At 40.6% G+C, this 25684-nt stretch overlaps 1 protein-coding gene across 10 annotated transcripts in view; it reads right to left on the bottom strand.

Moving 5' to 3' along the window:
- The window catches only part of GRIP1 (glutamate receptor interacting protein 1), a 509652-nt gene that overhangs the window by 221415 nt on the left and 262553 nt on the right, over positions 1 to 25684 (bottom strand). The window contains exon 1 of one of the 10 annotated variants that reach the window (XM_063447050.1): positions 23919 to 24334. The exons of the other annotated variants lie outside the window; for them this stretch is intronic. Within the exon in view, the coding sequence (XP_063303120.1) occupies positions 23919 to 24006 (88 nt within the window). The 5' untranslated portion in view covers positions 24007 to 24334. Of the gene's footprint in view, positions 1 to 23918; positions 24335 to 25684 lie in introns of those variants that run through there. 10 annotated transcript variants of the gene reach the window in all.

Here is a 25684-nt window from a genome sequence, read left to right as displayed (position 1 = left end):
TGGAGTTGTTTTCTTCTTAAGAAAGGAGACAGAGAAGTACAATGTATGTTACACACTTAACAACCTAATCAATGGGTTTTCTTGTTCTTAGTGCTAATTAAGCACCATCACCACTACACATCTGTGAAAAATGGTTAAAGGGACACTGTAGGCACCCAGACCACTTCAGCTCATTGCTGTGACCCTTTTGCACTTAGTGCTGCAATGTTTACATTGCAGCTCTAAGTCTGCCCTCTGTGGCTGTCTAACAGACAGCCACTAGAGGGCTTCCGGAATCTAAACTGAATTTTGGTCCGTTATCTTATGCTGGACGTCCTCACGGACCTCCAGTGTCAGATTTTCCCCATAGGAAAGCATTGAATTATGCTTTCCTGTGGGGAGGTCTAATGCGCGTGCTCGGCCATTGCCGCACATGCGCATTAGGTCTGCCCCGCCGAGGATCATGGGCGGGGCCTGACCCTGGATTCAAGTGAGTGGCTGAAGGGGAGGGGGGCACAACAGGAGCCTATAGTGCCAGGAAAACGGGTTTGTTTTCATGGCACTATAGGATCCCTTTAAGGTGCATGGAGTCTTTACTATAGAGTGGTTTCACAAAAAAAACAGGGCCTCTCATCCCACTCCTAAATCCTAGTCCTTCTCCAGCAAATTGAAAAATGTATAAATTACACTTTGACGCTATCTATCCAAGGACAATGAATCAACTTGCGTTTTTTTACTAGAATATAAACAGTTACAACTGGCCATATTCTTTGACAAGTACTAAATAATCAAAATGTACTTATAAATAAAAAAAGGGGGGGACTGTACTGCTGAATTCATTATGGTAGATACTATACAAATAGAGTATGGTTCACAAATGTTAAACACACAACATTTGTCTTTGACAATGCCATTCTCTCCGCCCATGTCCAGTCTGTGGCTTTTAAAGAAGATATCTAAAGAAGTCAATCAATCTTCCATAAACCTTAATGGGTAGTCTCCATGTCCTTTCAACCAAGACCACAGGAGCTCAGGCCATAAAATGCCATCTTACACAGCGAAGGTGTGCGACAGGGCTTAAGCGTGAAAAATGTGTTGGTCACGGTAACGAAATGTATTGAGGTGTACACTAAGCATTATGACTGCACCTCTATAAAAAAAAAAAGATAAAATTGCGGCTGTGAAGTAGACATAGCTTTTCTTAGCCCTTCTCTATACATTAAACCAGTCATATTAGCAAATATCAGACACAGATAAACACTGCATACATTATGGTCTCATTACAGAGGTCCTAGACTAGTGGATACATAACAGACTACACAATTACACAATACCTACAATAAAATAGATGAAAGATATTTAAAAACCTACATTTGTTAACCATGGCACTGTTTATGTTTTTTTTTCTTTTGGATTCTTCTGGCCAGCCAGGATTGTATTGCGCTGAGAGCAAAATCATGCGAATCACCATAAGTTTATGGCTTGGAAGTGTGTCTCCATTTTATACACTCTTGATTCATGGATGCTGTTTTAAGGGCAATAATACATCCCTGGTGCTCTGCAACTTTACAAGTGTCATATGTAACAGAATGATAGGAATTACAGAGTTAGACACGCTAACATTCACCTTATTGCTCCCATTGTAAGACAGATTGTTATAGAACGCTATAACTACGAGTCTGACGCTTGGAATGGTCTATGATTGGTGATGCAAAGTGTGCCTACAACAGATGTGTACATAATGCAAGCAGGTGTTCTCTTCAGCTGAGAACAGGATGCCTTTGGGTGAAACCGTATACATATATTTTGCAAGCTTTGGAAAGTTTAGGTAGTAAGGAAACCAATGCATTATGTTTTTTTTGTTTATTTTTTCTGCGCGCTAATTAGAACTTTATATAATGTAAGTTCCCACGATGGGCTATATTTCTCTAAGTAAGTGCACTAGTAGAGAGACATGACAGGTTCACTTTAATTAAAAATGTTTCCATAGGCAAATATATAGAATATATTTTAATCACAGATATATGAATATATATTCAAAGTATATTGAATTCTCTTCAGATATGAACATTCGTTACATTTGGGTTAGAATCATCATGTATCAGCTCTTATTGTAATAACCACCAGTATTGGAAAAAGTGGTCAAGGCACTCCAATGTCGCCAGGCACCTTAATTAGAACATGTGAAACACTGCAACGTTTCGACTCCCGATGGAGTCTTTGTCAAGCTCTGGTCCCAGAAATGCTTTGCTTTTACTGCTCGCTATATAAACAGAGACATCAGACACTGATGGCTAGGTTAATAACCAAAGTAACCGCAGCAAAGGGTGTGTAGTTGCTGTGATGCAGAACAGGAGAGTAGGAGGGTTATTCTGCTCTCCCCGTCAGTCAATTATTCGTCATAGTGATCTATGCCAGGGATAAGCAACCTTCGGCACTCCAGATGTTGTGGACTACATCCCCTATAATGCTCTTACACCCATAATGCAAAGCATCATGGGAGGTGTAGTCCAAAATATCTGGAGTGCCATAGGTTGCCTATGCCTGGTCTATGCTAAAACAAAATGATAGGTGGGGGAGCTACCTATTTTTAAATCTGCTTTTCCTCCAATATAGATATGTTTCCATGACGCCAGGTGCATGGTTTTCCCATTAGAATTTTAGGAAGAAAAAAAAACAAAACAAAGAACCAACATCATTACTTAAATAAAAAAGTAAATAACGATAAGCTGTGGGAAGATCAGAAATCCCTGTCATGGATTCCATTAAAATAATTACACAAAGGAAGAAATGTCAGGCATCAATAGCTTCAACTTGCTTGCATAGCCAGTATTCACTAACTTTTTGGAAAAAATTATATTCTATCTTCACGCGGTCCTGTAACAAAAATAAAAAATATTATTTAATCTGCTACTGTATAGCTCCCGGTGTCTGAATCTCTTTAATTTTCTCGTTCATTAAGAAAATGAGTAGCTTAAGCAATGTTCTGTTTCAGCTGCCAATCAAATTTACCCACAATCCATCAGTTAAATGAATCCAACAGAACGGTAAACGTCAGACATCATGGGTAGAGGAGAACAAAATGGCTGTAGGGGTATTATCATTAAAATAGAAGGCAGATAAGGAAAGACAATTAGAAGAAGAAAAAAACCAACCAAAAAAAACCTATAACATGACACAGGGTGCTTTAATTAACAAAATGCTGTTCCATGGCAGAAAGGCCCCAAATATTTGATTTATTTTTTTAAATGACACATTTGTGATAACTATAACAACAAACAAAAAAACAAACACTACACAATAAAATGCTAGCCATTCATGTGCATTATCTTCTTATCAATGTACAAATTCAGTAAAGACACTAAATAGTGCCAACATCAAAATAATTATTAAAATAACGGCAGGCAAGTTAACATTTCCAAATCAGTAGTTCATCTACTGAATAATAATAACTACTTTTTTTAATTTTTTTATTCTGTCTACTTTTACTAAATGTTCTTGTAAAACAATGGAAGGACACAGTGATATTTAAATGTCTTAAATATTTTTTTCCTATCTCTGGTGGACTCTCATTTATATAGGTCACTGATGTTTATAGCAATAAACTTTATACAGATGTATTTTATTTCAAGGACAGAGAAGCAGAGATTTCCTCCGAAATCTATCTCACAACATTTATGTCAAGGAAAACCCCATGCATCACATCCAATGTGGCTTACTATAATGGTCATTGAGCCAAGAGTGCTCTGGCGCTGCCAACATTTGTAAGTAGTCTTCTTACCTGGGGTCCACGACGCTGCTCCATGCCTCCATAACTAATATTAGGGAAAGCCAGCTGGAATAGTTATGGTGCCAAGAGAGTTCCTTTAAATGTGGCTCTCTCCGTTTTTCAGTCTTTGAAAACAGAAATATATATTTTTTTCTATTGTAATATCTTCAGAAAATAATCAGAAATGAATTCTTCTTGACAAATTACTTTGCCACCAGGACGTCTGTTCCTCCCTACTCGTCATTGTATCTGTTTGCCAAAGCTATCTTATTCAAACTATTTCTATTAACGTTAAAATCTTCTTTTTCGAGGGTCTGATAACTTCCATTTCCTTTATGTAGCTAATCAATAATAACTAACTGCATACCTGCAGAACCCCTCTATGCTGTCCATAACAAGCAACTCATTGTCCCTGTAGTTGTCATGGTTACGTTAAATCTAAAAGCTTTTTTCCTTTTCTGCTTTTATATTAGGCGCTCACGGTCACCTGACATTTACCAAGCATCAACTCTCCAGCACTTTATAACCAAACTGCAAAAATAAAAATAATAATCAGTTTAAAGGAACATTAAAGCTGAAAACAATCATCTCCACTGCCAAAATACAAAAAAAATCGACTCCACTGCCAAAATACAAAAAATCGACTCCACTGCCAAAATACAAAAAAATCGACTCCACTGCCAAAATACAAAAGTAAAACCACTGTTTAGTAGATGTACCCCAAATTAAAACTTTCCTGCATTTAATTATGCATTATTACATTGCATTTTTAATCTAAAAACAGCGCGCAAAGTTGCAGTTCTGACATTACAATTCCCACCCCCGCGCCCCCTTTAAACAGATTTCAGATTATATTTTTGCTCCACTGAAAATTTCAGCCTGTATTCCTCCTTCTAGTCATATTTATATGCCTCCTGCTCAAAACTATATTATAATCTCTTTGGTTTACATGAATGTATAATATACCACCACTCTATGCAATGTTGGACTGATAACGGCACCAGTCAGAGCAGTATACACAACATTCTGTATTACTACAGACCCATTACATACAATAGTAAGGCTGTCTTTGAGCAAGTTAGTTTCTAGTGTTGCATTTAGAGCTGCAAAGACATTTCGTATTGGGCCGAAACAATGCCAGCTGGTTATGGAACGTCAATAAGTAGAGGGAATGTACAGCACTTAAATGCCATCAATCACCCATCGACTGCTTGATTTCAACTAGGAGCATGCAATAAGCAAAAAAAACAACACCTCTGAAACCTTTATTCCTACATATTTAATAGATTTTGACATCTTTTTTATTGAACACGAATTGGATTTTACTGTCTCCTTGCCCTCCGAAGGCGAAGCAGAATTTTCAAGCTATCCATAGCTCAGCTAGACATCAATCAATATCAAGATCATTGAGACTTGTTCTCTGCAAGAAAGTTATTGGCCATCAAACTGTCAAAGAAAGGTTCAGAGATGTGATTTAAAAGATTAGCACCTGTACATTGTGTTCCTCTGGTGCATGAAAAGCTGTGTAGCTTTATTCCGTCTTTACTGTGTCTTCTTAAAGACCAATTACTGAACTAAACGTTTATGGTTCTTCAAGTAAATATTTCTGAGAAGGAACAAGCAGTTCTGCACTAATAATCTCTTTCAGATGCATACAGACTTTAAAAGGTTACTCCGACCACCGTGACCTGACCACGTTAGTGATTTGAAGTAGTTATGGTGGTAGCAGTCGGTATGTGCAGTTTTTCATCTTGATAGAAACATAGAATGTGACGGCAGATAAGAACCATTCAGCCCATCTAGTCTGCCCAATCTAAAATATATATATATAATTTCTAAATACTTTCATTAGTCTCTGGCCTTATCTTATAGTTAGGATAGCCTTATCCCTATCCCACGCATGCTTAAACTCCTTTACTGTGTTAAACTCTACCACTTCAGCTGGAAGGCTATTCCATGCATCCACTACCCTCTCAGTAAAGTAATACTTCCTGATATTATTTTTAAACCTTTGTCCCTGTAATTTAACACTATGTCCTCTTGTTGTGGTAGTTTTTCTTCTTTTAAATATAGTCTCTTCTTTTACTGTGTTGATTCCCTTTATGTATTTAAATGTTTCTATCATATCCCCCCTGTCTCGTCTTTCCTCCAAGCTATACATGTTAAGATCCTTTAACCTTTCCTGGTAAGTTTTATCCTGCAATCCATGAACCAGTTTAGTAGCCCTTCTCTGAACTCTCTCTAAGGTATCAATATGCTTGTGGAGATACGGTCTCCAGTACTGCGTACAATACTCCAAGTGAGGTCTCACCAGTGTTCTGTACAATGGCATGAGCACTTCCCTCTTTCTACTGCTAATACCTCTCCCTATACAACCAAGCATTCTGCTAACATTTCCTGCTGTTCTATTACATTGTCTGCCTACCTTTAAGTCATCAGAAATAATCACCCCTAAATCCCTTTCCTCAGATGTTGAGGTTAGGACAGTGGCGTACACACACTCTATGGGGCCCTGGTGCGAAACTGATCCGTGGGCCCCCCCCCCCCCACCGTGAACCTCTCCCCCCTGACTGTGGGCCCCTCCCCCCCAAAACATACATACAGACACAAACACATACTCCCGACAGACACATACATACATACATACACACATACAGAGACACACACGCAGACACATACATAGACACATACACAGACATACAGAAACAGACACACACACACACAGAGACAGACACACAATCATACATACATACAGATACACACACACACACACACACACAGACACAGACACACAATCATACATACACAGACATACATACAGATACACACACACACACACACACAGACACAGACACACAATCACACATACACAGACATGCATACAGATACACACACACACACACACAGAGACAGACAGACATACACACAGACACAGACACACATATGGATACACACAGAGACACAGACATACACACATACAGACACACATACACAGACATAAATACACACAGACACATATACACAAAATGTTTCCTACCATGTGTGGGTCCAGTGGTGGCTCAGCCTGATGGGAGTCAGAGTTCCCACTCTGACTCCCTCCTCCTTTCAGTTTCCTCCCGCGCGGGCTCTCAGTATGCTGGGAGGAGTGACGTGCGGTCACTTCCTCCCAGCGTGTGATGTCATCACAGGGGGCCCGGTCGCGCTCTTAAAGCGCCCAGCGCAGACCGGGCCCCCTTACAATCCATGTCCATCGGGTGGCCCTGACAGCATGGGCCACCCGATGGACCCCTTGACATGCGGCCCCGGCGGTTTGCCGCACGGGCCGGGGCCGCAAAGTGTGGCAGCTGCTACCCGGTCGCGGGGGTGCCGCAGGGCGGCCGGGCCCCCTGGAGTGCCGGGCCCGGTCGCAGCTGCGACCCCTGCGACCGCGGTACGTACGCCACTGGGTTAGGACTCTATCAAATATTCTGTACTCTGCTCTTTGGTTTTTACGTCCAAGATGCATTATCTTGCACTTATCCACATTAAATGTCAGTTGCCACAACTCTGACCATTTTTCTAGTTTTACCTAAATCATTAGCCATTTGGCTTATCCCTCCTGGAACATCAACCCTGTTACATATCTTAGTATCATCAGCAAAAAGACATACCTTACCATCAAGACCTTCTGCAATATCACTTATAAAAATATTAAAGAGAATGGGTCCAAGTACAGATCCCTGAGGTACCCCACTGGTGACAAGCCCAAGCTTCGAATATACTCCATTGACTACAACCCTCTGTTGCCTGTCACTCAGCCACTGCCTCACCCATTCAACAATATTGGAATCCAAACTTAAAGATTGCAGTTTATTGATAAGCCTTCTATGTGCAACAGTGTCAAAAGCCTTACTGAAATCTAGGTAAGCAATGTCTACTGCACCACCCTGATCTATAATTTTAGTTACCCAATCAAAAAAAATCAATAAGACTAGTTTGGCATGATCTCCCTGAAGTAAACCCATGTTGTCTCTGATCTTGAAATCCATGTGTTTTTAGATGCCTATAAATCACACCTACACGAATTACTGTGTGATTACCAAATTCTAACGTAACCCAAATGGACTCTATGTTCGTCTCACTAACCTTTATTAGGCTAGATTTTATGCTATCCTTCACATACAGGGCCACCCCTCCCCCTTTCTTGCCTTCTCTGTCTTTCCTATATAAAGAGTACCCTGGTATTGCTATGTCCCAGTCATTTTTCTCATTATACCATGTCTCAGTAACAGCGACTAAATCTACACTATCAGTTGCCATTATTGCCACAAGTTCATGGATCTTATTCCCTAAACTGCGAGCTTTTGTAGACATGACTCTAAGCTTATCATTTTTTAACACACTTGCTACAGCCACCTTCTGTCTTTGTTTTGGGGGACACTTGGATTGATGTTTTATCTCCCTTTTGCCCCCCCCCCCCCAGTTTAAATACATCCTAGCAAAACCTCTGAACTGCTCACTGAGAACATTTGTTCCCTTTTGAGAAAGATGCAAACCATCTTTTTTGTACAGTTTATTTCCATTCCAAACAGAGCTACCATGAGAAATAAAGCCAAATCCTTGCTCCCGACACCATTCACCAAGCCACAAGTTAAAGTCACTAATACGCATCCGCCTGTCGTTCTGAGTGTTATGCACAGGCAGAACTTCAGAGAATGACAGTGTGGAAGCAACCTGCCGTATATCATTTGCAAAAACACTAAAAACTTCCTTAACCTCTGAAACCTCATTGCAAGCCAAGTAATTTGTCCCTAGATGGACAAGTACATCCAATTCTCCTTCCTGCTTTTATATACTGCACGTACTGAGATATTTGTAATTGTATGCCAGGGGCCTCTGTTCCAGGCTGACAATGTCAATTCTGTGCATAAGATACGTTTGTTGTCGGCGCGCACTGCACATTGCCAACAGATGTAGAAATTGTCCCCTTGCAGGGGACGTTAGCTACCCCCTTCCATCCACTCTGCATTTCCTCTCATGTCGCTCTGTTCCACATTGTTAAAAAATAAAACAAATCCTCTCTCTGCCAGTCCAGGGCACATGCATGCGCTCTGAACTGGTGAAATGGTTCAATCACATGCTTTTCTATGACAATTGGACTCCAGTGACGTCTGAGGGGCTGCGGAAGATCAGGTCAAAGCTCCCTGCTCCAAATTCCAGGCTTTACTGCAAATGGAGAGGGGGGGGGGGGGGGGTGGGGGGGGCTTCTCCACAGTGCCCAATAAGGCATATTACACCGGAAAGGTCACCCCCTTAAAGTATCCCTTTCAAATATAATTTAATAAGCAAAACATTGATATAGAAATAGAAGAGAACTAATATATAGGAGCCAGATACGACAACAATAATAGTTTGTTATCACACTCTCTTACATGATAATAAGCCATGATGGTTAATAAGGATTACACTCCTCCTCAATTTGTTGGACAAACACAGTTAATAGCACAAAAGCCACAAGGTTTCATCTCTGCACCTCTTGAGAGCGACACAATGTTCTATGTAAGGTTTTTATCAAAAGCTGCAACATAAAAAAGTATAGATATATATTTTTAAAAGGATAATATTATTATTAGCATTTATATAGAGCCAACATATACTGCAGCGCTTTACAATTATAAAATGAAGATATTTGACAATTATTTTACATTCATAAAGAATATAACAGATACAAGAGGTGAAGAAGGCCCTGCTCAGACAAGCTTACAATATTGTTTAATGTACCCAGAATGAATGTTTGCATATTTTATCATCTTTCCAAATGCAACAATTATTAACAATGTCCAACAGCGATTTAGCTGCACCGCTGAATTAAAGGAGAGCCATCACTTTACTGGAAAATAAACCACCGAATAAATCATTGAACATTGCCTATAACTTGTGTTAATCTATAACTTATTTTAAACTATATACCAATCAAAATTATAGAAATTAATAACATCATATGTCCCATTTACTTGTTTAGACCCTCCGGGGCTCATGTATGCTATTTAAAAATCCAGAACAGCAGGTTATGAAACGCGTCACCCACCACTAATAGGAAGGTTTTTCCTTTTTCCACTTTTTTTTTTTTTTACATTTTTATTTTTAAAGGAAAAAGGATATTTTTATTATAAGGGTGTCTCCTATTGGGGCATTTCCCTTTTATTTACTGGATTTCATATACCTTGGCAAATGAAGATGGTTAAAAGGCATATTAGGTGCCAGAAGAGAGGTGTTCCCCAAATGTTTTAAAGAAACCTGCACGAAAGATCCACATTTGATAGAACAGAGGACAGTGCTTCAGACAATCAAGGAGCCAACTTTATCACAAAATAAGAGTTCTCTAGGAAAATATTTACCCCTGAACAAAAATACACATATTTAAAAATACTTTGGAAATGGACAAAATCGGAGCAAAACTGAAGAAAATGCTGCAAATCGCAACTAGTTACAATAAAAGAAGCCGCAAAACGCAAGTCAGTTGCACCACAAGAAGCAGGTCCCAGAGCCAGATCTAAGGAGTCAGAACATAACTTCGAGAAGCATTTTGACGCCGACTGACGTCATGCTTCAGTAGGGAGGCAGGACTAATTGCAGACGGTTTGGAAACATCATACCTCTTGCTCCCAGCTTGCAAACAGGTAAAAGGAATTCATAGAAATGTTCTCAAAGGGACGATTCATTGCCCAAATGGGCAAAAAAGTAGAAATCACTATTCAGGCATGCTTGCCAGTTACGTTGGCACAGGAGAGCTAATGGAAGCAGGAAGAAACCTACCTTAATTAATCCTAAAATTGCCAATTTCTCACAGATATCTGCACTCTTAAAACTCTTTATGAAAAATCTCCACACTACTACTTAATGTGATTATTATTATTTGATGTAACAGCAAACAAGGGAAACAGACAAAATGACTCTAAAGCACAGGAGAACTCTATGCAAACGACTTCTGAATTGACAAAATACGAGCAAAACCTTTCGTATTACAACCTTTACCAGATTTATTGTCATTCTATCCATCATGGATTTTCACATTCCTTCTATTTTGGAAGATGTGACAAATTTATTAGCAAATGCTTTTACCATAAAATAAAAAAAAAAATCATCATGACTTTAGCAGATGTGTAAAAAAGAAAAAAGTAAGTCTAATGGCAGTAGACTCAAAGAGAAGAATTGAGTAAAATTGCGTAATAAAATCTCATGGATGATCTGTTAGTGTTAAGGAGAAAGAAGTACTTACAATTCCAATAACCTTTTTATATGAGAACTGTTTAGCTGCTGAAAGGATGGTAAAAAAGTGACTGACACCTTCATACATAGAGTAGGACTTCACAGAGTTTTAGACGCAGCCAAGACAGGACAGAAACCCAGAACAGTTATATTATTAAAAATAATTTTACATGTATTATAACCTCTGTGTGTATTCTATTTTAATATGCACATATAATTAAATACCTCTTTTCAGTGCATGTCCTGCCTTACCCTTGCACTAGGAGATACTAAATTTTTAAATGTTCCTCTGTTCGGAAAAACGTATCCTGAATGTAGACATCTGGACACCTGTAGACGATGCAGTTTAACGTCAAGATTTGTAAACTAGCACTTTGCTCTGCATGAAATTAGATTTTGTAAACTGTTAACTGTTTGGATTTGGTTGGAGAAATGTTGGGGCCATCCAAATAAAGCAGATCTGTTAATTTTGGTTGTCTTTTCATATTTTGCAAATATCCTGGAAATGGGCAGATCTGGAGTGGTTCTGGTGGCAGTGGAGGTGAGTTTTACAGTCCATGTTACCATCTTCATGCCACAGTTCTCCTGTCACTTCTGTTGCCAAGAGCCATGTTAGTGCTGTACTCTCACACATGTGCTAGAGTACAACACTCAAGCCTATGGAGGATCCTGCAAGATCCTCCACAGACAAAGCCTGAATCCTACAGCTGTCATTTGGGACAGATGCTGGGACTGAACAAAAGTTGACAGAGGAGCTCCACCTTTTGACAACCTCAGGCTTTACCATGGAATCTCTGGAGTCCCACGAAATTCCAACGCAGTTTTAATCAGTATTCATAAAGGTTAAAGGCAGGAGACGATTTTTACTTTCACATTTTGCATTAAAATAATGCACAGATGGTATATTACATGTAATCGTTTATTTTCAATATTAATAAAAACTATGATGGTTTACCTTTAAAGAACACTCTACGAGCCATAATATATGCATCTTGCACAGACAGTGGTGAATGGACCTCTGTCATTTTGCTCTTGCACATAAAATCTTTTAACTGCATTTATCTGTTTTAAGGAATGGTTTTAAGGAATGGAGCCACAGGTAAACTTGGGCCTGTTAAGTGTTACTTACCTGTGCTGAGCAGAAGTTAATGGGATATGCTCAGAGCTCCCATTGAACATAATAGGATTACTATACTACTATTATCGTTCTCTTCCTGGCCTGGGCAAAGGCTACTTCAACGGCTGCAAATCCTTAGGAATTGGGTTATTTTAATGTGCTATCTATCTATCTATCGAAAACTCTCTCCCACTAAATAGCATATGGAGAGCGTTAGAAGAGGATATGTACCAGTGGTGTATCCTGGTTTTGTTCTGCCCAAGGCAGGACAAAACTCAGGCACCCCCCTCCCCCCCACGCGCGCCACCCCCACCCAACCTTTTTCCCGGCCCCGCATTCTAAATACACACACATTCACTGACAGATACGCATACACTAGCTAACAGAAACACACACACTAACAGACACACACTCACTCACTAGCAGACACACACACTCACTAACATACACACACACACACACACACTCACAGGCAAATACACACACTAACAGACACACACAGTCAGACACACACTCACTAAAAGACACACACACTCACAGGCAAACACACTAACAGACACAGACACAGACACTAACAGACACACACACACTAACAGACACACACACACACACTAACAGACACACGCACACACACTAACAGACACACACACACACACTAACAGACACACACACACTAACAGACACACACACACTCACACTCACTAACAGACACTCACACTCACTAACAGACACACACACACACACACACACTCTCACTCACTAACAGACAGACACACACACACACACATTCACACTCACTAACAGACACACACACTCACACTAACAGACAGACACACACACACTCACTAACAGACACACACACACACACTCACTAACAGACACACACACTCACACTAACAGACACACACACTCACACTCACTAACAGACACACACACACACACTCACTCACTCACATTAACACTTTTTAAAAAAAATTTTTTACTTTAACCCCCCCAGCCTCCTTACCTTTGGGAATGCTGGGGGGGGGGCGGTGTCCATCTTTCTCCCTGGTGGTCCAGTGGCTGCTGGGCGGTCGGGCGGCGCTGATGGGCGGCTGGCGAGGGAGCACTTCCTCTGAGCTGTCTGCTCAGCTCCCTCGCGCGCCGCACAGTGAGGCTGGGAGGCGGAGCCGGAATATGACGTAATATTCCGGCTCCCAGCCTCACTCTGCGGCGCGCGAGGGAGCTGAGCAGACAGCTCAGAGGAAGTGCTCCCTCGCCGCCCGCCCAGCAGTTCCGCCCGATCGCCCAGCAGCCCGCCGGCATGTCTGTTAGCCGCAAGGCTAACAAGGCATTTGCCTTGGGCATTTGGGGGCGGCTTTTTTTGCCGCCCCCTGGAAAATGCCGCCCAAGGCAAATGCCTTGTTTGCCTCGCGGCTAATACGCCCCTGATATGTACTAAACTGAACCAATTTAAGATAAATGTAACATTTACACCTTTCGCAAGAACAGGTTTCACCTCTTCCAAGCATTAACCTGCACTGAGAGAAAACGCACAGAAAGGGCAGCCTTCCTGAATATAGTATAAATGGCCAAACACCATATTTACATTACAGTGTCAGGATCCTTTGTTTCTATGGTCACCTGCTGCTGTTCTATAGGGTTTCATTACGGTCTTTTGGGATTACCCTGTCAGTCAGCAATCCAACTGCCTGTGATTTAACACAGCAAACGCACAGGTGATCCTGAAAATATAAGCTAACTGTATATAAACAAAAGTTCTAAAGTGTGAATTGAACGGAATTTAAATGCAAATGCATAGATTGTATATTATGCTAATTATATTTTTCCTACGGCAAAATTACCTCAAAGCTACTGCCAAAGACTAATTGTATCTTTTTATATGCATTATAGCTACGTAATTATATATTTTGATTAGTTATTTGTTAGAAATGTCATTATCACAATGGATAAATCCATATCTACCCAAAGTGTCAACCACTTTAAAATCTTCTAATACAACAGATTAGATGCCAAATACGTGATTTTACACCTTGAAGGGATACTATTGTCACCAGAACTAAAGCCTAATGTAGTTGTCCTGGTGTCTATATCATGTCCCTGCACAGTGGCGTACACACAACCCATGGGGCCCCGGTGCGAAAACTGATCCGTGGGCCCCCTGCGCGCGCTTACTCTGCGCGGGCTGGGGCCGCAACACATGGCGGCGGGCACCTGGTCGCAGGGCTGCGACCCCTGCGACCACGGTATGTACACCAGTGCATGCATAAACACATACACTTAAAGGACCACTACAGACACCCAGATCACATCAGCTCAATGAAGTGGTCTGGGTGCCAGGTCTCTCTAGTTTTAACCCTGCAGCTGAAAACATAGCAGTTTCAGAGAAACTGCTATGTTTCACTGAGGGTTAATCCAGCCTCTAGTGGCTGTCTCATTGACAGCCGATAGAGGATTTTCTGCGATTCTCACTGTGAAAATCACAGTGAGAAGATGCTGAACGTCCATAGGAAAGCATTGAGTAATGCTTTCCTATGGGCGGTTTGAATGCGCGCGTGGCTCTTGCCACGCATGCGCATTTGGAGCTGAGAGGCGGATTGGGGCGGAGAGATCCCCAGCGCCAAGGGAGTCCGGCGCTGGAGAAAGGTAAGTGCTTAAGACACACACGCACACATTGACTGAGATACATACACACTCAGTGACAGACATACATACACACTCAGTGACAGACATACATATACACTCAGTGACAGACATACATATACACTCAGTGACAGACATACATACACACTTAGTGACAAACATACATACTCACTAACAGAAGCACACAGACACACTAACACTAACACACACATACACTAACACACACACATACACTAACACACGCTCACACACTAACACACGCTCACACACTAACACACGCTCACACACTAACACACGCTCACACACTAACACACGCTCACACTCTAACACACGCTCACACTCTAACACACGCTCACACTCTAACACACGCTCACACTCTAACACACGCTCACACTCTAACACACGCTCACACTCTAACACACGCTCACACTCTAACACACGCTCACACTCTAACACACGCTCACACTCTAACACACGCTCACACTCTAACACACGCTCACACTCTAACACACGCTCACACTCTAACACACGCTCACACTCTAACACACGCTCACACTCTAACACACGCTCACACTCTAACACACGCTCACACGCTCACACTCTAACACACGCTCACACTCTAACACACGCTCACACACTCTAACACACGCTCACACACTCTAACACACGCTCACACTCTGACACTAACACACGCTCACACTCTGACACTAACACACACACACTAACATACACTCTCACTAACATACACTCTCACTAACACACACTCACTAACACACACACACACACTCACACACTCACACTAAGATACACTCACACTAAGATACACTCACACTAAGATACACTCACACTAAGATACACTCACACTAAGATATACTCACACTAACATACACTCACTCTAACATACACTCACACTAACATACACTCACACTAACATACACTAACATACACTCTCACTAACACACACTCACACTAAGATACACTCACACTAAGATACACTCACACTAAGATACACTCACACTAAGATACACTCACACTAACATACACTCACACTAACATACACTCACACTAACATACACTCACTAACATACACTCACTAACATACACTCACACGTTGTTTTTTTTTTTATTATTTATTTAATCCCCCCAGCCTCCTTACCTGTGGGAGAGCTGAGGGGATTCCCTGGGGTCCAGTGGTGTCACCCGGCTGGCTGGTCCTGCGGGCGCGCGAGGGAGCACTCTCCCCTGTGTGCTCCCTCTTCAGCTCCCTTGCGCGCCGCGTACTGATACCGGAGCCGGAAGATGACGTCATCTTCCGGCTCCGGTTTCAGTACGGCGCGCGAGGGAGCTGAAGAGGGAGCACACAGGGGAGAGTGCTCCCTCGCGCGCCCGCCAACCTGGTGACAGCAGGGCCAGCCTCGGGGGGCCCTGAGGTGGCCGGCTCTTGGGCCCCCCAGGAGAAGAGGTTGGCCCAGTGGCTACATACCTGGGTACCTGGTGGGCCGGGCCCGGTCGCAGCCGCGACCCCTGCGACCCTGGTATGTACGCCACTGTCCCTGCAGGAATTTTCTATGAGGAGATGCTGATTGGTCAGCACAGCATTTGGCTCTGCCTCGCCACCTTGGCTGAGATAATCAGAATTGGGCAAGCATTGATATTAGCTGAGAAGGTCAATTGTGAAGATCTCAGCCAAGGAGACAGTTTGAGGTTGGGGCCAGCACCTGTGGACTCGCATGGTGCTGGAATAATGGTAATTACACTTCTTATTTAAGTGGGGGCAAGGGGAACTACGGACCTAAATAGTGTTTTTTAAACTATAGGGTCTGAAATACACGTTTATATTCCTGACCCTATAGTGTTTCTTTTAACTCCACCACTTGTCTTCCACTTCCTTGGAAAAGTGGTGAGGTATCTAACTTAAACTGCTGTGCCTAATCACCTACTTTGTTATGGTTTTACGTAGCTGGTTTTGCCCTACTATAACAGATATATACAAGCTCCTGTATGGCACTCACAGCTTACCAAGAGCTGTGAGTGACTATAGAATATATGTGTACAATTCTGGACACACAGCTCTATCACAGATGCCTATAGAAGGATCCAAATTGGCTGAAGATTATCCACCATTTACTGAATGAAATGATAACAGAGGAGTGCAATGAAAAAGGGATTAGATTTAAAAAAAAAAAAAAAAAAAAAGGGAGACATTAGCAAGAGAGCAGCAAAAAATACCCACCTTAAAATGTCCCATTACAAGGGCACTCTCAAAACCATAATCAGCATTTGGTAGTGGTCATGGAACCAGAATGGCCCATCGCCTGTTTCTGAATGAAATGTCAAAAAAATTATTGAGGACCCTTCCTAAACAAATTTACAATCTAGAGTAGGTGATGTATAATGACATGAGAGGTAGAGCAACATGGAGTATAAAATCAAAATGTGAATGCGCGGGAATGCTTTAAAGTTGGAAGGTAGGAGAATAAAATGGACTGCAGAGCCATTAATTATTGCCTCAATTTAATATCTATGGATAAGCTTTTTAAATGATTTAACCTTTTTGGATAAACATTGAAAATTATTGAATATTTTTTTTAAATATTGTAATATTTGGATATTTCTTGATATATTAGTATATTTTTTTTATATATGATATATATTTTTTGTGATATTCTAATATTTTAAAAACAAAAGAAAAAAAACTTTTGAAAGTTTTTCCAACAACATTAAATCATTTGAAATGCTTGTCTAAATTTTCTTTTAAAAATCTAGGCCTATGTTTGAAATGGGGCAGATGACTTAACCCCTTAAGGACACATGACATGTGTGACATGTCATGATTCCCTTTTATTCCAGAAGTTTGGTCCTTAAGGGGTTAAAGGGACACTATAGTCACCAGAACAACTACAGATTAATTTAATTATTCTGGTGTGTATAATATGCAGGCATTTTCATGTAAACACTGCCTTTTCAGAGAAAAGGCAGTGTTTACATTGCTGCCTAGGAACACCTCTAATGGCCACACATGGAGGTGCAGAACATTGCCCATAGAGATGCATTGATATGCCAAAATGATGTTTCTCTCTGCCCCCACTCGCCTCAGTGGCTGAGATCATCAGAATTCACAATCCCAGCCAATCCAATGCTTTACTATGGGATAGCATTGGATTTACGGAGATCGTAATTTTTGAGGATGCCAGCCACGGTGGCGTTTCAGCAACGGAGCCTGCGCGGCACTGCAAAAAAGGTGACTTTAGGCTCAGGAATACATAGAAATGCGTTTCTGACTCTATAGTGTTCCTTTAACTGATGGAAATTATCCATGGCTAGTCTTAATGGATGACTTTTAAAGGGCTTCTTAAAGGCCTGAAGACTATGGGAAAGTCTGATGGGAAGACCAGTTATTCTATTGGAGCAGAACCTTGAAATTCTGTAGGCGAGATGCGATCAAAGGACATAGAAGGTCAACGGCAGAATGGAATGATCGAGAAGAGGTGTACCTACAAATTAAGCTTTGAGCAAAGTGTGCAAAATAATAAATATATTCATACCATATTGTAGTACGGTATGAATTTTCTCTCCATAGTCACATAAAACAGGAAAAATGAAAAAACCAAAAATAGGATACTTTGGCAAATTAAATTTGGTTTTTAATTTTGCATATCCAAAGGGTGACAGGAAAAGTTTAACAGTTTTTCTTCTATTATTAAATAACACATGGGGCATAAAACTCCTAAACATATAATATTAGCCAGGAACAGGCTGAATTTCTTGACGTCAGAATGTTTGTGGATCAAATCTGTTTGTGTACAGAAACCTTCTTCAAGAAGGTTGATGTATACAGTTTTATTGAACAGGATAGCTGTCACTTCGGCCCATGGCTCAGAAATGTAACCAAAAGCCAACTCCTAAGAGTGTTAAGAGAAACTGCTCAAAAAGAGTCTTTTTGCTCTCGAGGTCAATCCATCTTGACTCATGTTATTAAAAAAAAAAGATATGCAAGAGAACATTTAGATAGAGATTTCGTAAAGGTAAATCAACTTGAAAGAAATCAGTTGGTAGCATATAACAATAGAGAGACACAAAAAGAAAATTAATAATCTTCCTTTCATTTGCACTTTCAGTGGAGGCAATAATAAAAAAAAAGTACCGTAAGTAAAAGTTTAAATAAATACTGGCCAACCTTTTTAGATTATCCAATTTTAAAGAATGTAGTGAAAAAAAAGAAGCTGTAATTATACATAGGGGAGGCCTTAATTTAAACCAAAAATTGGTAAAACGTTCTTGGGAGAACAATCAGGGAGAGAAGAGATGGCATGTACTAAATCAACGTAAGGGATTCGACCAATGTGGAATCTGCTCAGCATCTACACAAACCTACTCTCAAAAACCCCAAAAAGAATCTTGAAATTAAGAGAGAATTATAAAATAAGAGAATGAATCACTTGCTATAAAAAAAAAATGTGAGTTATAAACTTGAATGCACCTGCGGTCTTAATTATATAGGCAGAACAAAAAGACAAATACATTAAAAAGAAAATGCATGAAATACAGTGTATCCTAACACTTTAATTTGGACCATCCGTGGATCCCTCTCAACTCAAATTTATGGGCAACCAAAGGGTTTTTAAAAACCGTTGGGGTGAAGATTTTATTCGGTTAAGTTAGGACGCTGTGAGATAATGTAACACCATGACCCCATATGGAATAAACAGCAACTTTGAATGATGTCATTTTTTTTACAATTCATTTGTTTTTATAATTCATTGATTCTTTAATAATTCATTTTATTTTTTAGAATACCTATTTAACACGTTAATGCATGATATTGACTGCCAATTCATGACCCTACATGGTTTAAACAGTCCTTGGAATTTTCATCTTTCAATTATTCATTCTTTTTTAGAATTTATATTTTTGATCCAAGATTTATATAGTGTTAACAATATATATCAAGACAGATATCATCTGAGGAAGCCAGTGATGGGTGAAACGCGTTACGAAGTCAGCACAGCACATGGGGGGCTTTCCTATACACACGCTGCTTTGTGAGATACATTGTAAACGGTCATCTCACCAAAACCTCTAGTAAGCGGCTACTGTTGGCACCTTGTGGTTTTAAAGCATATGTAATGCTGTTTTTAAGTATTTTTATACCAGTTTACTCTCCAAATCACACTGAAGGGGAAGTGTTACCTTGAGATATAGACACAATGCTGTCTAATTTGGAGCTTTATTTGCAAGGCCCCCTACAAATGTGAGATAAACGATATCTTAGGATAACTTGCACTAGATAGTGCCTTCTGTATTTGCATGAAGACCAGGTTTTACAGCTTCTTTTTATGTGAATACAGAGAGAAAATGTATACCTTTCTACAATGTGGTATAATTATATTATTTTGCAGTACTCCAGTTTGATCACAGCTTTCTTCGTTTAGTGTGAGCCACTAGTGTGCAGCAGCTCATTTTTCTCATGTATTGTTTTTTTAATTAAGATTTTGTGTTAATTGCATGAAATGAGCGCCAAGCAGAACTGCCTTTTTCACTTTGCAATTAGTTAGAATTGTAAGGAGGTTAGAGGTGTTATGAGTTTTGTATGTGAGGGTTAGTATCTTGAATTAAATTGAACGAATACATGAAACCAATGTAATGAAAAGAAAAGGGGTAAAGTTTCAAAGGACGATTTTTTTAATTTTTTTTTTTTTAAATCTTTATTTTTGAGCCTCACAGTGATCAACAAAACCATACGTGTACAAGAGTGAGCATTACTGACAAAATCATGCAAACATGCATAAGTTTCATACCGGGCATGGATTACATTTTGTAATTGTCAGTATCACTGTGCTTGTCCGTCACTGTCATCACTGTCGCAAATAGTAAGCCTTCAATTTTCTAATGAATTAGACTTCGTGCTGTGCGGCGGCTCATGTTCCTGGTCTTTTTCCTGTGTGAGTGCTGGGTTTCCGTTTGTAGTGACCTATCTCCCAAACCATGCGATGTGTGTTAATCATGTGAGTGTTTTTTGTTTTTGTGTGTGTTGTCCCCCTTTCCCTTTTCTTTCCAATCCTACCTCTCTCTCTTAACTCCCCCCATTCCCCATGTGTCCCAACTCTCTAATTTTGTACTTTCATCGTAGTGGGGTCGTGTTCATTGTATCTTGAGGTTTGTGTGTGTCCCTGTCAAATGCGTCATATAACTTCCTAAGTCTGATTACTTTCTGGATGATCATCGCCATTATGCCTAAATATTGCAAGGACCATGGGGTCAGATTCACTGCTCCCCCTTCCCTTGGGTAAACCCCTAGCAGCCATGTTAATGCAGCCATGTGTCCATTCCATGTTCAAAGTGCCCCTTTGGGATGTGTGTGTCCCTTCCTGCTATGCGTCCGTGCTCCCCACCCTGGTGCAAACCCCCAAGTCTAACCGTTACCATTCCCTGCCATGTAGAGAGGATTCTATATGGATTCTTAAGTAGCTGCAGTGATCAATCTAGGACCTTAAAAGAGTGTGAACAAAGTCCTTAGAAACATCTTGCGTAAGAAAGGAATGGATGAGGACAATGTGTTGAAGGTGGAATTGGCAGGATTTGGTGACAGACTGGATGTGGGATGTAAACGTAAGTTCTAAGTCACAGATAATACCAAAGCAGTGAGCTTGAAAAGATAGGTTAATAGGTGTACCATCAACTTGCAGGGAGAGCGACAGTGGAGGATCTGTGCTATAAGGAGAGAAGAAAAGTGTTTTAGAAAGACTGAGTTTTCGAAAGTGGGAAATATCCTTTTGGGAATGAAAGAGGGGCAGTTATTGACATTCTAGAAGATTTGCAGATATATTAGGGGAAGTGACGTATATATAGGTGTCATCAGAATATACTATACAGGAGTCCATAGGGATATACAAGTTAGCCAAGGTGGCGAAGAGAGAAAAGAGAAGGTGCCAAATACAGAGAATCCTACGGAGACACTGATGTGTTTTCAGAAAAGCAGAACGGATTTAGTGCTTAATTAATTTAATGCACTGAGAAGAAACATTGCTGGTAGGATAGATAGATAGACAGACAGACAGACAGATGGACGGACGATTTTTCAAATTGTATGAATTGTATGAAGTTCCACATTCAAGTTGAAACATAACTGTAGAACCTGTACTGATAACAGAGCACACACATGCCCCAAATATGGGCACAATAGATGAGCTCACAGAAAGTGACTGTGCCTTTACGTGAGCTTATACTGTACAAGGCCAGACACAGCACCATGGGAATAGGCAGCACTGGATTCCCCATCCCGTGTAGCCACATGCCACCAACTGCATAATGAGTCACTGGTGCACCCCCACTCAGGCCCTGCACCCCTTCCCATCATAGCTTCATAAACCCAATGTTTGGAGAAGTAATGGAATAGCCAGAAAAATGTCACATTTCCATTTTTCCTGATGAAGACACACTCTCTCAGTGACAGAGAAGGCATTTTCTGTTTTTAATGACATTGTATCTGCACAGAGTGTGTCGCTGCTGATCTATTCCTTGCAGTCCACCAAGCCGTCACATCGCCCCCCAAAGTTCTTCATTCCATCCCAGTACCTAAAGAAAAACTACTCCACGAAATCAAGGTCCTCTATGTGATTCATCGCTTCTGTTGACAGCTCGAAAAGCAATTAAACGATTGGCCGTAAACAAGAATGCAGAGGGACAACGATTTGCATGCAAGTTAAATATACAAGTTAGTAGACCTCTGCCTTCCTCTGAATTTTACAAGGTAGCACTGGCTGTAAAGCAACTATAAAAGGTATGTTTACTACCTCCAATCTATAATCTCCACGCCATATGGACAAACCACGGTGCAGGAGCTAAACGCTCGATACAACATTACGATTTACAGCCATTTCAATTCCTGTGAAATATTCCAGCATGAGCGATGTGTACAGGAATACAGCTAATCCTCAGCTCAAAGCACGGTGAGCAGGGCTTCTCAAACCATTTTACCGAAATATCATTACCTTGATGCTGCAAATCACAAACACAGACATGGCAAAAAGACAAAAAACAAAAACAACACAACAAAGCAATAGGTCTACTAGAAAGCAAGGACCCCTGGATTAATCTTTACATGAATATAAAAACACACACCATGTTATGCTAACCTAGCCACTGAGAAGGAACCGAGTCACTGAGATCACAGGAGAAGCAAGCTTCTTTACTAATGTCTGTGCCATGATTTTTTAAAATAAAAATCACTCTACTTTCATTAACGGTTTATTTTTTTTCCCCCTTCTTCTATTTACCGTAATTTTGCTTATTTATGATGCATTAGTTGCACAAAGTTTTGGCGCTTCTAAATAAAATATTAACTGCATTTGCAGGTTCTCCACTACCGAAACAGAAGATTAACTCTGTGACTGCCAAAGCCAAACCAGAATACATGGTGGCATGATTACACAGTCGCTCTGTACCTAGGCTTATTCAGTATACTTTAACTGGATCGGGTTTCCTAAGACAGCTGAGGAGGCTGCTGTTTCGGAGATATGCTTGAATATTTAACAATGAATTTAAAAAAAAAAAAAAATGTTTTTGCTTCTTCCAAAACGGCCTCAACTTACAGACACCGGATACATATTATTATTAATAATAAAGTAGCTCGATGTAAATAACCAACCAATCTCTCTGCATTCGCATCACAAGTAGAAAGCACAGGACATAAGTTATACGAACAAGAAATGATACATTTTACAATGACAATCCTTCAAATTAATTACTGGCAAAATATATTGCATAGCCCGGTGAACATTTCTAATTTTGTTTCTTGCGTTAATGTTCCGATGCTGTTCTGATGGGAAATACACTATCTAAATCAGAAATTATGCAGAGTGATGTTCTGTATCAGCACCAGCAAAGCCCGCATCCAGGTGGTAGATAAAGTCCAATGTTATGGGATACAGTATAGAATAGACTGAGATTGTAACTAGCACCTGCAGTGATAAAAAAAGGCCTGGTTTTCAATGTCTTACAAAAGGACTTGAGTGCTGTACATAGCTCTGCTCTTTGCAGCCTGCCTATAAATTGTTAAGCAGGCATATTTGTAAGTCGAAAGCATGAGCCAGCGCATTTGAAAAAGCAGTGATAGTCAGGGGTTGTTAAGAATAGATTGGGGGTGAAAAAAAGGAACCGTACCTTTAACCAATCTCCGCAGGATTTGACATCGGCATTTAAAAGAGACAGCTATCATTCTTCTCCGCTGCTGTCCACTGGCAATGCTCATTCACAGCCCTGCTCGAAAAGATGTAGCAGCAGCAACGGCGGCAGGAGCAGCAGCACAAGCATACGAATTCCTAGCTCGTAGAAAGAAGGTAGTCCCATAGGGGAGTGACACGGTTTGATTCCTCCTGGCTGATGCAGAGATCAGCTCTGTGTCATCTAATGACACTGTATCAGTCACACGACTCGAAGCTGCCACTCGAGCAAGTAACCTGCAGAGCAAGATCAATCGCCTAACTGGCAATAATTCCCGGGTCCTGCAAGCGTTACACTGGAAAAAGACTGATGATGAGAAAAGCAAGGAAGCTGCTTAGCTCCTTGTCTATGGGGTAACCCGTTCGTTATATTTGTTCATGCTCAGACTTCCCATGCCTCACACAGGGACGAGCTTACACTGAAGAGGGCTGTGCATTCACACATCAGGAGTCAGCCTGCACATTCCCTTCACTAGCTCCTCAATGAGATGCTACATTGATAGACATTTTTAAAGGGACACATACCATTTTGTGTTTAAAGGGACACTTTTATAAAAAAATAACATATATAATATCTGTTAGTTTGCTATTTAAAAAAAGAATATGAAGTGTTTTCAGTTCTGGTTACTTTGCCTCCATTCACTCTGAGCTGCAGTGTTTTCTGGGTATCCTACGGACAGTAGTCAGTCTGTAAGTATGGGACACTGGACACTTTTAAGCTAAATGCTTTTGATCATTACATGTTTGTAAAGCGGTATATATCATATCATAAAAAATATCAAAAACATTGATAGTCCCCCCGCTCCCCTACCCCCATTAGTAAGGGGTTATACATTTTAACCCTTGCTATGCAATTATAAGTCTGAATTTTTTCAACCAGCAACTAATATAGTTGTCACACAGGACTGTAACTCTAACCACTAATCACAGGCAATTACTGGGAGCGTAAATATTTTCCCTTAAGCCCCACAATACCGTAACGCAAACATCCCTAATCCTTGACCGTACTCCGAAGCATGATCCCAATGCTCGAACAATAAAAGCACACTACAGGCACCATAAGCACTCACTATTGCTGACTCATTGTTCAGGGTTCTCAAAATCTTTAACGAGCATTTGGGGACCCCAGCCACCCTCTTCCCAGACTCTCACTGGATGTATGACTACGGCAGAGTTGCACTCCATCTTAGCTATAACATATTATACCAGTGATGGGTTGCTGTAATAGACGGATAATTAATTAAAAAAGGAAAAATCGTGTGGAGAAAAAATTTAGAAGCAAATCTTAGATCCCGGTTCCACAGGACTATAAGGAATCAATAAAGAATGCAAATTGGTGTAACTGTGGATTTGTTCAGTCATCACAGGAAGGCAGCATTTGGAATGTTGAATTAAAGAACTTGATATTATTGTCCCAGAATACACAGTATATCGTTATGTACCCTGTATTAACATTTCTTACATAGAGCTCTTATATGCAGCTCTTTACAAACTACTACAATTTCTGTTTTCACATGATATGCCTAAATTCTCAGGCTCCCTGCTCAGCCCTTATTATTGCAATAATATATGTTATATATGTTCAGGGTAACCTCTCACCCTAGGACAATGAAACGGAGACCCTCACACTACGAAGACTCAAAATACAACTAAGATTACATTTTATTTTTTTTATTTTTCACCTAGCAAAGCAACATACCCTAACTC

The sequence above is a fragment of the Pelobates fuscus genome, chromosome 3, assembly GCF_036172605.1.
Source record: "Pelobates fuscus isolate aPelFus1 chromosome 3, aPelFus1.pri, whole genome shotgun sequence".
Lineage (NCBI taxonomy): Eukaryota > Metazoa > Chordata > Amphibia > Anura > Pelobatidae > Pelobates > Pelobates fuscus.
Note: the sequence above shows the minus strand (reverse complement) of the source record. Positions and strands in the feature narration are given on the sequence as shown.